Source organism: Trachemys scripta, chromosome 3, assembly GCF_013100865.1.
Source record: "Trachemys scripta elegans isolate TJP31775 chromosome 3, CAS_Tse_1.0, whole genome shotgun sequence".
In the NCBI taxonomy this organism is placed as follows: domain Eukaryota; kingdom Metazoa; phylum Chordata; order Testudines; family Emydidae; genus Trachemys; species Trachemys scripta.
Window position 1 is genome coordinate 87,054,079 of NC_048300.1, and position 14,263 is coordinate 87,068,341.

Sequence of the window (14,263 nt, forward strand, 5' to 3'; positions counted from 1 at the left end):
ACAGTGGGGATGCTGAAAGACACTGAACAAAACCATAAACCCTGTATATGATGGAAGCCTACTTCAAATCAGAGGTTACTGCCATACTCCCAGTGCTCCTAGTTCCAGCATCCCTGGCACCTGGAAAGTATTTGTGACTCAAAGACACCTATCAATTTCAACTTCTGAATCTCTAACCCAGAGGGGGAAAAAGCTAGCTCACAAACAGCTGCTACACACTAAGCTAGGGCCAATATAAGTTTTATTTTTTCTCACCACTGTTTAGCCTGACACCCACTGAAATTGGCAACTGGAACAACTTGCTTGAGTTGACTCAGAGAGAGACAATTTATGCATGCAGAAGTCATATATTATGTTAACACAGTTCCTTTGATCCCAAACATTCCAAGCACACTTAATGAATTTAGAGATATTTGACACTAATAGAAAGCAGTCACCTGCAGGGAGGAGGGCAACAGCCAGGCCATGGCCCAGGCATTGGGCAACAGGGGCATGGGGAGGAGGAAAACTAATCAAATATACCAGTACAAAACCAAACTTAATAAGCACAATGGGATCACTGACACAAAAGCAGAGCCAACTACTCATATTTAAGGTTCTCCTCTGAGAGAACACAAACTCTAACAATTTGGGTGAAATTTTCAAGTGTCCAAGTCACTTTTGAAAATGGGACTTAGGAGCCTAGGTCATTTAGTGACTTGGGCATTCCCTCCCCCCCCCCGCCCTTTACCTACTTCAGCACGACATAAACAAAGGGTAATAAAAGGAGACCAAGCACCTTGCAGCCTCAAACATTACCCACTCTTTCTCCACAGGTGTATACCATAGCGGCAGTCTCCTTAGAAACCAATTAGGGAGGATCCCAAAGCACTCTACTAGAAGAGTCACAAACTGCACATAAGGGTCAAGCCCCCCCGTCATGCAACCACCGGAGCTGAAATGCAGGGCTATTTAATGGCACAACTCAAGGCAGATGATGAAGGCAATAAAGGCTGTACCCCTGAGGACTGGGCCTAAGGAAGCAAAAGGCAATTGCACAAGAAAGAGCTTGGCCACAACACCACAAATGGTACGGGCGGAGGGGCACACAAATAACCAAGCATGGGAGGCAAGGACCGCATCTGACAAGCAGGGAGACAGCAGCTCCGGGCACCCGTTCGCCCCCCAGTTCGCTGCCACATTTTTAGAGGCGTTTGCAGCTCAGTGAGGGATGGGGGGCGGAGGATCTCCTCAGAGACTGTCTCTTTAACGCCACGGGCCTTGCAGGGGGCTCCAGCCCGCAGCCCCATCCCCGCAGCGGCAGCAGCCCCGCAGCCCCCCCCACAGCAGCGTCAGCTCCGGCGGAGGGAACCCACCTGCACAGCGGCTCGTAGTCCAGGCTCTGGGCCTCGCCGCCTCCCCGCAGCCCCGAGAGCAGGAGCAGGAGCAGCCAGGCCGGGAGGCGGGGCGCGGGGAACCATCGCGGAGCAGACCCCGGGCCGCGGCCGGCGCGTCTCATGGGTGCAGCGCGGGGGCCTCAGAGCGGAGCCGGAACTAGCAGGCGTCGCTGCCCCTGGGACATGTAGAGAGGAACTGGGGGGGTCATGTGATCCCCACCCCCGGCCCGCTCATGTGACTCCCGGGTCATGTGACCAGTCATGTGAGGAACTGGCTCTGCCGCGGTAGCGCTGGTGCCCGGCGAAGGGAGGTGTGAGGGGGGCTGTGTCTGACTCCGCCCCGGCCCCGAGACCCCTCACAGACCCCTACGCCGCCGGACGAGCGTCAGCCCGGCCAGTCAGGCACGTTCCCCCAGTGACGCACCCCCCTGACACCTCCCCCGGGCACTCACCAGCCCCCGCACCCCACTGACACCTCCCCCGGGCACTCACCCCCCCCCCGACCCAACTGACACCTCCCCCGGGCACTCACCCCCCGCACCCCTCGGACACCTCCCCCGAACAGTCACCCCCCCACACACACCCCACTGACACCTCCCCCGGGCACTCACCCCCCGCACCCCTCGGACACCTCCGGGCACTCCCCCCCTCCCCTCCCGCACCACACTGACACCTCCTCCGGGCACTCACCCCCCCACACCCAACTGACACCCCTCCCCCGAGCACGCACCCCACCGCACCCCACTGACACCTCCCCGGACACTCACCTGCCTCCCCCCACACTGCAATGACTCCTCCCCCGGGCATTCACACACACCCTTGCACCCCACTGACATCTCTCCCAGGCACTCACCCCACACACACACCACTGACACCTCACCTGGGCACTCAGCCCTCCCTCCATGCACCCAACTCACCCAGGCACTGAGCCCTCCATTCAGCCTAGTGACACTTCACCTCCCATACACCCCACTGACACTTCACCCAGGCACTCAGGCCCCATGTACCCCACAGACACTTCATCTCCCCATGCACCCCAGTGACACCTCACCCAGACACTCAGCCCTCTCAAACACCCCAGTGACACCTAACATGAGCATTCAGCCCCCATACTCCCTAATAACACCTCACACTCAGCTCCCACACCTCAGTAACACACTCAACCTCTACACTGCCCTACATGCCGCCAATCACATGCCCTCGGTCCCCACACAGGCACACACACACACACACACCCAGCATCTCCCAATCCTACACACACCTCACCTGTTGTGCCACCACAAGGCTACCCATACACCCCAACAGCCCCTCACATACATACTCAGTCCCTCACACACATGCACACACCATAACACCCTTGCCTTTACTCACATTCTGTTCTTTAAACATCCCACATACTCATCTGCTACTTACAACACCCCAACAACCAACTACACATAAACTCATCCCACAATCCCCGAACACCTCCCCTCACAAACATCCCCAACAAACCCACATCATATCTATACACAAACACATGTGCATTCCCTCATATACACAACCCAAACTGTATGCATACACATACCAAACACATCAAGATCAGCTATGAGACGTTGAACGATGGAAATTTTTAAAAAATGTTAAGTGAGATTTTTAATGACTCATTTATTCCTGTATAATGTTTCTGTAAACAAAAAGCTCATTGTTGTCATGATTATCATTTTGTCTTTTATATTTAAATGGCAACAGTTTGCAAACCTGTTAAAACTTCCTAAATAAATAAATAAAAAGATTAAAAACAATTCACACATAGCAAAATTCTTCAGCACTGGGAGAGACTGAAAGCTAATCCCATATGGGTGAGACCTGCCAGCAGGTCTGTGGTTAAATGAAAGATGCAACGATTATTACTTCAGCAGGGAAGCCAAGATGATGTAGAAACAATACCTTGTTTCAGACTTTGGGAGGGAGTGGAGGCTTGCACATGGTGACATTTTTCTCATAGGGAAGTAGAAGAGACATCCCCCATTGCCACCTCCACTCAGTTTATCTCAGCAGAGCCAGTAGACTCTGAACTTGCACAATCGGTTACTACCAGGCATATGTTATAAATAGGGACACAAGAAAAAAAAATAGGGACATACCTTATAACTCTATTGAACTACACTGTAGATGGAGAGCATTCTGGAGCGACAGCCAGAAAATGGAAACAAACGTATCCCTCCCAAATAGTGACAGCTGGCATTTATGGAAAGAAATTCTGCCCAGTAGTTATCAGCACTCTCCAGTAGGAATTTAAACAAACAGAAATATAAAATGTATAAGACACATCGCTGAAAGTGTTTTCTCTTTTCCTCCCACCCTACTTCCTAGCATCCTGCATCCTTTTGACCAGTGGGACTCCAAACAAGGGGCAAGATTATAATAACCTAGCTCATATTGAATAATGCATTACTCCACAAGCACTACTCATGGTATGAGGCACTATTCAACATGAGAAAGAATATCACAATCTAGCCCAAGAGCAGAGTCCTAAACTGATGAAGACAGGATTGGGAGATTAAAGGCACCCACCTCTGGTCCCACTACTGGAGGGAGAAACTGAGGCATGAAACAGCATTCTGCGTATATCTGGTCAGGATCTGTGATAAAATTAAAGGGGCATACTAAAAGCTGTCAGACTTTAAATGTTATCTTCCTTGACAGTTTTCTCTTATTATAAGATTCAGGGTTAACAACTCTCATGATTTTATTGTGAGTCTTGTGATTTTTGGTGTTTTTGTTAAAGCCCCAGTTCTGGCGCTTTGTGATTATGTGGGAATATCAGCTGGTTGGTTGGGTGTTTTTGTCTGTTTGTTTGATTGGGGTTTTTTGTTTGTTTGTTTGTTTGTTTGTTTTGTTTTTTAAACAAGTTTGCAGCCAGCATGGTTGTGGAGAAAAGATTGGAAACATGAACCCACTGGCTCAGAAGAGAAAAAAAAATCCAGAACCTTTTATTTTTAATAAATCTCATGGGGATGGGGAGGTTCTGACTCATGATTAGGTAATACTGAGTTTTACTTAAAGATTTTTGGCAAAGTTATGCATCTGCTATGCTGAATTCACCACAACAGAAAATAAATAAATAAATAAAATAAAAAAGCCACTCTTACTACCACATCTCGCACGCTAAACAAAGCAGTGAAGACTTGTTATCACCTATCAATAAATTCTTCGTTTATTTACCAAAACAAATAGTCATGCCAGAATTAATAGCAGTGCACACAGACATATTGTAACTTCTAATTTGAATGATCAGTTTAACTATTTAAATTATAAAGTTGAGTAGGGCCTTGTACCTGAAAAGACTTATGCATATGCTTAACTGACTTCAGTGGAGCTAGTCACGTGCTTAACATTAAGCACGTGACTAGCTCCATTGAAATCAATGTGACTATTCGCTTGGTTAACTTGTAAGCACGTGTAAATCTTTGGAGGCTCAGGGTCTAGGAATTTATCACAATTCAGTTAGGTTATGTTATCTGAAAAGGCCAAACCAAAAGCCGTTTTCCAATAAAGGAATTAAGAAGTTTATCCTTATCTAGTTCCCAATCCTGCAAGCTGTTTCACACACACCAACCCCTGCACTTGCACAACGCCCTAATGACTTCAATGGTGCTCCTGGCAGACACAGAAGTCCATGAAGAGCAGCTTGCAAGATCTGGCCCTTCCTAGAAAAACAAAAAAATTGTGCCTGTATGTGCAGTGCAGTCATGCGCATCATCAGCCTACCAGCAAATCAAGGTTAAAATATAGCAAGGTAGTTATAAAATAGTATTTAAAGTATAGTATAAATAAGTATTTAAATATACATTGAAATTGCTGATACCTTTAAAATCAAATTAAAAGGTATAACTGACTTCAGCTGGCTGGAATCCTATGGATATAGGTGCTGAGCCTGCAAACAAATACACATATGCTTAATTTTAAGCACATGGATCATTCAATACTCCCATTGAAATCTATCTATCTTAAATCATTTTGGGGCACCCTATTAAATGGAATAATTCATTATAAATACATTTGTATAAATAATAATTAAAGCATTTACCTCTCATGAAATTGGCACTTCAGCTGTCTCTCAGTAAGTCAGAAACTACAGAAATGGTAACACATTAAAAATATTCCATCAACTTAATCTAATAGTCGCCTTTTCCTCTTCAGCAGCTGAGACATGGCATGCATGGGTTAAGTTTGATTTTAATCTGTCTCTAGCATCTTAGGCTCAGGTTGAAAACCTGGGGCTGATTCCTAGGAGACAGGATATCATAGATTATGGATGACAAGTCCTTTGGGGTCCTTCCTCAGGTCTGGTCTGGTCTCAGATGTTATGGCCAATATCAAGCTCATCATGCTTCATAGGTCCTTGTGTGAAGGCGCTCTCAGGTATAGTTTGCTTTTTAAGTGTTTTCTTCCAAAATGATCTCAGTTCCCCATGACAGTTACATCTGGTCTGTGGCTTTTCAAAAATCAGGAAGCAAAACCCCTCTCTGTCTCAAGGGGCATTTTTACTGTAAATCCTCCATGGCTCACGAAAGTTTCTTCTCAGGTGAGGTTAGGACACTTAGTCCCTAATTTTCTCAACAGTTTACAATAGTAAAATAATTATTTCCAGCCTTTCTAAGGCACAGAACTCTTCATAGGATTCCTCTCTGGCCAGTCCTAGTCTCTAAAAATCACATATGCCATTGTTCACTGTCACCGTCCACAGAATCTCATCCTCTCTACCTACCAATTGTCACTGTTACAGTATCTCTCACTTTCTTTTGCTCACTCACTCTCTCCTTTCTCACTCTCCCCTCTCCAGTCTCTTTCTCCCTTTAGTCTTATCTTACTTTTACTTTTCCCTTGACTTTGCTTCTCCTTCTTTGCTTTTCTATTGCTCCCGGTAATGGTATTTTTCAAAGGCTAAACCTCTGATAAGGGTACCTCCCCAGTCATGCCCACTTAGTCTACTTTATTCTAGTTTAAAACAAGATTAGTACAAGAATGCAAACAGGGTCTGATAACCTTGTTTCACAGGCCTTGGTTTAGGCTTCTCAATGCCTTTACAAGGATAGCATGGCGTTTCCAAATCCAGCTGGGATTGCTCAATGAAACTCTAATGTAAAATCAACTTTTTCTAAATTTGCTGAATTTAACCCCATGCCCTGATGCAGGACAAATTCTTACATACTGCACTTTGTGTACATTGCTGACAAGGGTGCTGTTTTGCACTCTGTGCCAGGAGATAGCACTAGGTATTATTGATGTCCTGAGGCCCATTCTCTAAGCCTTTAGGTCATCGTAGAAATGATTCTTCTTGATGCCCACCAAAGCCAAAAGAGGCTCCAAGTTCTTTGTGGCAGCTGTTGCAGGAATCTCTCCTCTTTCCTCTGCATGAGTTGTCAGAAATTAGCTCTCCAGGTATCTCTTCAAGACTACCTGCCACAATGTACCCAGCTTTTCAACATAGTGAGTTGAGTATAACTGGGCCACAAAATAAGAAAAGTGTGGAGACCAAAAGGAATCTCTATATAATAAGATTATTATTGTCACTTGTCTGTGGGTCATTCTGAAGCCTAAAATGTCTGTTGAGTCAGTGTGAAGCCATGGAAACAGCTACAAGCATGTCTGGGAGCTCTTTTTGTTCGGAATATCACCAGGATCAATCATCACTGGGACTCATGATCTGTTACTGTCCAGTTTTTAAGAACTCAGACATTTTTACTCTACGCATTACACCCATGTGATCTATTTATGCCATGCCAAGACTCCTAGACCATTGTGATAGTGGAAGTAACCCAACTTTGCATTCCTTTGGTTGTATGAGGGAGACTACATGGATGGCGGATTACCTGGCCAACTGCCATATCTGTGAGACAGCACAGGCTCTCAGCTATGAGTACAGCATTACTGAGTGAAATCTTGGACCCCTGGAAGTCAATGGAAGTTTTTTGGGGGAGGGTTTCACCTTTCACTCCATTCTATGTGTTATTCCTTTTAGCCACTGAATCCCATAGAATGCATGATGCTAGGGTTTGTGGGAAGAGGTTCACTTTTCTAATTTTCCATTTGTTTTAACTACCATGTAACTTTTCAAAACGCTCTGGGCTTTGGAAAAAATGAAACAGAAAGAAGAAGACAACTTTTCCAAACATGTTGATGTTGTGAAAAGTTACCACATGGCAGAGTTAAAGTATACTTTTTCCATTTGCCACTCAGTAACTGTTCTAAAGTTGGAGACGTTCTGAAGGATGCGAAAGGATATTTTATTTTTAAATGAATGACAAGACAAAAACCTGACCATCATTCATTTTATTGCACTCAGCAGCAAAAGGAGGGGAAAGGGGGGAGAAAGGGGTGAAAGAGGGACAATTGAAAACATAAAATTAAAAAATTTGAGGGGGGAATATTTAACAAAAATGTTTAAAAAATATTTTTTTTTCCATTTTGAACCTTGCAAAACAGAAACAACTTCAAAATTTCTACCTTTTTTGCAATCGTTTTTCCACTTTTCATTCAGCTCTAATTATCTCCAACATTCTCCATCTTCTGAATTTGTGACAACTGCTTATACTGCAGAGCCTGGCTGCACAAGTATCCTGGGAATTAATGCCATGTTAGCCCCTACACTGTCCCCCTCCTAAGGCAGATCAGAATTACTCATCCCATCTGAGAGATTGATATCCCTTTCTGAATCCTCTCCTCAATTTGACTGGCTAGATAAGACATATCCTCAGGACTCCTTCCCCAAAGCAACCAGCACCAGCTATAGTAAAGAGTCAACGCTATAGATCAAAGCCTTCTAGCTTCCTGTATACCCCCCTGGACACAGACAAACCTCACTGGACCCAACAAGACCAATCCAGATTAATTTGTTGTTACCAGTTACTCAGAAAATTGTTTTCCTGGTGACCAAGTAAAAATAAAAGAAAGCAAAATAACACAATATAACAGTAACAACCAAACAAAAAACAAATCCCGAACCAATTAGGTGCATCTGTGGTCTGTAACGTATTCTGTGACTCGTCATTTAAGACTGCCTAGCTTTTCTCAAAGATCAAGGGCTCCCTTGTGGAGTACCCTACCAAGGTTTCTCAAACTTAATTGCACCGCGACCCTATCTGACAACAAAAATTGCTACACGACCCTGGGAGTGGGGGCAAAGCCGAAGCCCAAGTCCTTCAGCCCCAGGCGGGGTGACTGTACCTGAACCCCACCTGCCACCCAGGGCTGAAGCCCAAGGACTCAGGCTTTGGCTCTGGACGGTGGGGTTCAGCCTTCAGCTCCAGGTCCCTGCAAGTCTAACACCAGCCCTGGCAACCCCAGGGGTCCTACTTTGAGATCTTGACTCACAGTTTGAGAACCACTGCTATAAGCAAAGCTATATAGACATAGCACAAATCTGATATCATGGTATTGCCACAAGGTGACAGTATTACCTCAAATCTATGAAGACAGTATGTTTTATTTTTTAGATTCTCCCCTGCATACTGTATACCAGAAATAAAAGGAGAGTATTTTGCCTGCAATTTGTATTCCATTGTTTATTAGTCTCTGGGGGATGGAAATTGTCTAGGTCCACATTTTTTGTACAGTTTTACTCATGAGCATGTCTTCAATTGCACCACCCTGTGTGCCTTGAAAATACATTCTTGTCTAATCATATCTCTCTTATTTATGGGTGCCCATCGCTATAATATCTGTTATTTACACAGTGCTTCAATTAGTCCATGTAACACAAATCCCCCTAGCATCCTTAGCAAAGCTAACAATGTAGCTTATTGTATAAAAATAAACAAATTGCTAATGGACTGAAACTATCTTCATTGCCAGTATTCATTTTCTTCTTTATTGTTATTTCCTCTGGGGAAAGATTTTTTGTAGCTCTGACACAATTTTTAAAATGCTGGCATTTTTCTCTGTACCATTTTATCTGAATACTTTCTGTTATACTTTAACAGTTTCAGATTAGCTGGTGGTGTGCTAAGGTATTTCTAAAGAGAACTGCTATAAGATTTTAAATTAAACAGATCTTTAAGATGAAAAAGTTATATCCTTTGATAACTCCAAACTGCTGGCCACAAACAGGATCCCTTGGTATTGATTAAAAATACATATTTCATGAATGACTCTTTCTTGCGAAATATATTTGCTAATTGTCAGCAGTGGTCAGCAGTGAAGTTACTGATATTCCCTCAGTATTCATTAATACATTAATAATAATAAGTTTGTTTACGATTAGAGGGCATTTTAACTTTTTCTTTCCATGACACCCAAACCACCCACCTTTTTTCTCATGTAATTTCCACCTCCCATAATTTTTTACATTGTTTCAACAAATTTGAGAAATTAAAATGTTGTAATACCCAAATATAATAATTTAATTTTAAAAAACTGTGCCATATATTGACAAAATAGATATTACATTATATTAATATACATTTTATAAGTTCATGTTCTACCAATATAAAAATAATATTTTATACTAGAAATATGTATTAATTGCATATTTCCCAGTGTTATATAAACGTAATTATTGCTGTGACTTACCTTTGGAAGTTTGTTCTCACAATCAGATGTCTGGAAAAATAATTATTTTAAAGATATCTTAGATATGATAGAAAATGTTATACTCCTCAGAAGATAGCTTTATAACCTCCTTGGGAGTCATAGGCACCTGTGTGAGAATACTTAGCCTTTCGTATGGTCACTTTATAGGAATCAATCAATCCTTTGATCTGGTCTTAATAAGAAAAAAAAGCTCATTTGCTGTTATTGGAGTGATTTTTACCAGTCTCTGTAAATTTAAGGCCAGAAAGGACCACTATGATATGCTCTAGTTCAAAAGGAATTATTTTGAGGGAGTTCTATGGCATGCGTTATACAGCAGATCAGATTTGATTATCAGACTGGTCCCTTCTGGCTGTGGAATCGATGCATCACCTAGTCTGACTTTCTGCATAACACAGACCATAGACTCTCACCCGGGGATATCTACAGTGAAGGGAATTATTCTTAGACCCAAGGGTAGACATCTGTACTATAATAAAAACAATTTCCTTTATTTTAATGTTCATTTAAAACCTTGGATCTTGCACAGCTGGGGCCTGATCCAACTCTCACTGAACTCAACAGAAAGATGCCCACTGACTTCAATAGGCTTTGGCTCAGGCCCTTGCTGTCTAGATCTGTCTCACCCTGGTATATATTTGATTAGCTTTTGAATGTTTATATTCTGAATACACATCCCTTCCAACATATTTTCTCATCATAAACTAGTCTGGGAACTTTAGTCTCAAACACAACTGATTTCTTGCAAGTTGCCTCTGCTATCTCCATGTTGGAAATATTCTCCATTTCTCTCTGGGATCTATCCTTCCTCCATCCATGAAGGCTACTGAGTACCTCATGGGAATCTCTGAACCTCTTCTTTCTGCTGCTCCCCACAGAGAAGTAAATAAGTGGGTTGGCAGTACTGTGGTGGTGGAGAACAATATAACCAGATCATTCAATAACACTGATTGATGCAGATATCATATGAGATACACGTGACTCAACGGCAGAGCAAAAACACGGAATATGATGACTAAGCTTATGACTACACTCCAAGACTTTCGACAGGACTTAAAAACAAGAAGCAGGTTGGACCAAACTAAGAGGAGTGTGAACCCTAGGAAAATGAGGCTGTATATAGAAATTATCATTGCCAAGCACTTTCTCTTGGAGACTTAATGGCTATTCCTTGCATACATATCGATAAGGATAAAATAATATGCTGCATTTATCAGGCATGAAAGAACCCACAGAAAGACACAAACACTAACTTTGGATGGTAGCATCAGAACCAGACCAGGTTAAGAATAGAGAGACACTTCTCAACAATAATGGCTGCTAGAAGATATAATGTTGTATCCAAAAAAGAGATATCATATATACTGTTCTCAGAGCAACAACTGATGCAACAGACTGTTCATAAGCAAGGACTCAACAAGCAAGAGAAAAAACATAGCAATAAGTACAATTATGTCAGCAATACACAGGTAAGTGATGTAGACAATTAAGGGGTTCACCCTCATCTGAGAACAGAAAAAACAGAGGACTATTCTCAACAAAGGCTAGGGAGGAGAGGACCACAGTTATCCAAAATATACATAACTCTCAATCACTTTTCATAGAAATGTTTTCTTCATTTGAGTTGTTGTCCATAAGGTCTTGAATGAATAGAGATGTCATGTTACAGTGCACAGGATCTTCAATAAGGAGCAATGTCATGTTCAACTCATCCATCTGGAAACCTCTAACTGAGAAAAAGAGACCTTTGGTGTATAAATATATAAAAAGATACGCCATAAACCTATTGAGCTGTGGGTGTCAATTTTCATTGTCTAAACATGGGGTCACTTAGACCCCAACACTTGTATAGTGTGTAGCTTTTTAAAAAATGTGTTTGATCATGGGGTCAGTTAGACCCCAATACAAGTAGTGTGTAGTGTGCTTCTGAATCTAGGAAAGTTCTAAGTTTTTCATAGTATTATAGTTCACTGGTTACAATTCAGTCAGTTTTAAATGCATCCATCTGTTTTTTTTCCAATTTTGACATATTAGGGTCTCCGATATACTCCAATACAGAAGTAGTTGGGTGATTTTTGATCGAACACAAAGGTTAAAGAGCCATCCTTGAAGGCTCAAACTATGTTACTTTTTTATCATGTTTCCTCTATGTGGAAAGATGCTATTTTCCTGATACACCATTTCTTGTAGGAATGTTGTGTCATGGATAACTAGGACACATGGTACATTTGCTTCATTGATTTTCCTATTACCACACACAGTGTCTGTGCATACACATCTATTTGTATGTATTCACATACAAATATACCTACAATTAAAATGTAATGTAGATATGCATTTTATTTATTTCCATTACATTTCATTACAAAATGTTTTGAAAACCTGAAGTAGATACTGCAAAAGAACAAGGAATAAGGTTACATTTGAATTGTTGTAGACCTGTCAGTTAAAATAGATGACAATCCATTTCTATAACAGATATTATATTTCTCCAAATGTGCTATACACACGGGTCTCTAAAGTAGGTAGCGAAAAGAAAAATAAGTATTCATAACAATATGTATGAGGAGGGACAATTAACCCATTAAATACACATTTTATTTTATCAAGTTTACAAGAAGAATTAATGCCAAAAACCAGTAATAGGCAATAAAAGAGTCATAGCAATCACATACTGCAAATTTGCATGGAAAAAAGCAAAGAAAAAGTTTCAGATTCTGATCTCAAACATACACCAGTGTAAATTTAGAGTCAATGGAGTTACACCAGATTTATATTAGCATAACCACAATAAGAAACTGGCAGAAAGGAAGAACTATCTGCATATGTTTTGTAATAGACTCAGGCCCGTTGGGTACAGCAGAGTAGTCCTGTTGGTATTTAGGAAATGGGCGGGCACAGCAGAGCCCGCCCACTGCTAAAGGACCACCCCCAGCTGAAGGGGAGGATCCACAGGTCCGTGATACCAAATAATTGCTGAGGACAACTAATGAGATAACAGGAACGGGAGTGAGGTCACAGGGCTAAACGAAGGGAACCTGATGGGGACACCGAGCAGAGAACCCTGGACAGTGCCCACTGCTCCTCGAAGGCATCAAGGGAGCCAGCGGACGCCGCCCAGAGGAACTCTGCCCGGATGCGTGAACGGACGGAGGAGCGGAAATAGGCCCCTCAGTCGCTGGAAACCCCGTCGGCCAACCTCTTCTCCTGGTTTTGTAGATGGCCATTTTGGCCAGGGCTAGGAGGAGGTTGACAAGGAGGTCCCGCGACTTTGTGGGGCCACGGATGGGGTACAGCAGAGTAGTAGAAGGCAGATATACTGGCCACTGGATAAGCATTTTTCTGTTCCCTGACTGAGCAGAGCGGGGGCTGATCCAGGTCAGGCTAATGAGAACACCTGACTCCAATTAACCTGCAAAGAGTCAGGTGAGGCTGTTAAGCTAATGTGAACACCTGACTCTAATTAAGGCCCCTCTGAGACTATAAAAGGGCTCACTCCAGTCAGGCCAGGGAAAGAAAAAGGGAGCCAGAGGAGAGGAAGTGCGGCTAAAGGGCTGGGTAATGAAGACACCCTCAAGCCACTGGAAAGGAAGCCCCAAGGTAATGGTGAAGAAGGCGTTAAGAGAGAAGTGGGATTACTGTGGGGAAGTGGGCCAGAGAACTGTAGCAGCTCTGGCGGTGAAAGGTTGGCAGTCAACAGTTGCTGCCACTAGGGTCCCTGGGCCGGACCCGGAGTAGTCGGCAGGCCCAGGTTCCCCGCAACCTGCCACTGCAGAAACACCTCCTGGGAGGGGAAGGCAGGCCCCTGTCAGGACAGGAGGCTAAACTGTTCTTGAATAAGCCGGTAGGGACAACAGAGACTGTGGGAATTCTCTCACCAACCTCCTTGCTGGCTTATGATGAAAAGGGCTCAGTAGACTGCAACCCTGGCCCTAGAGAGAGAAGGGCTATGTGGAGGGTCGCAGTGAGCCTCTGAGGCTAGCATAAACCGCCTGGAAGCGTGGGACCCACAGGGACAATGTCGGAGCTCTGCCACAGTTTAAATATTGAAATTAGTGATCTACAAAATACAAATTAGAATTCTGGGACAGTAACATTTCTAAACACTTTATCAGCTCAGCTTTTTCTCATTCATTCAAATGAACTCTAAAGATATGACAAACATCATCAAAGTAAAATAAATCCCACAGTTCGCCCTTTAGAAAGTCTACATAATGGTGCTGGAAATAAGGCAGGAATATTCAATTCAGTCTTACAAAATTCTGAATTTTAAAAACATCAAGAGTTTTGCTTGCAGTTGAAGCTAAGTAATA

At 43.0% G+C, this 14,263-nt stretch overlaps 1 protein-coding gene across 2 annotated transcripts in view; it reads right to left on the reverse strand.

Moving 5' to 3' along the window:
- IGF2R (insulin like growth factor 2 receptor) overlaps nucleotides 1-1,575 on the reverse strand; it is an 88,341-nt gene extending 86,766 nt beyond the window's left edge. The window contains exon 1 of one of the 2 annotated variants that reach the window (XR_004645081.1): nucleotides 1,356-1,575. Coding sequence is in view for 1 of the 2 variants with exons in the window: in XM_034765283.1 (XP_034621174.1) it covers nucleotides 1,356-1,498 (143 nt within the window). In the remaining variant the exon portion in view is untranslated. The remainder of the gene's footprint in view (nucleotides 1-1,355) is intronic. The other variant, XM_034765283.1, reaches the window with a different exon arrangement.
- Nucleotides 1,576-14,263: the final 12,688 nt, after the last annotated feature.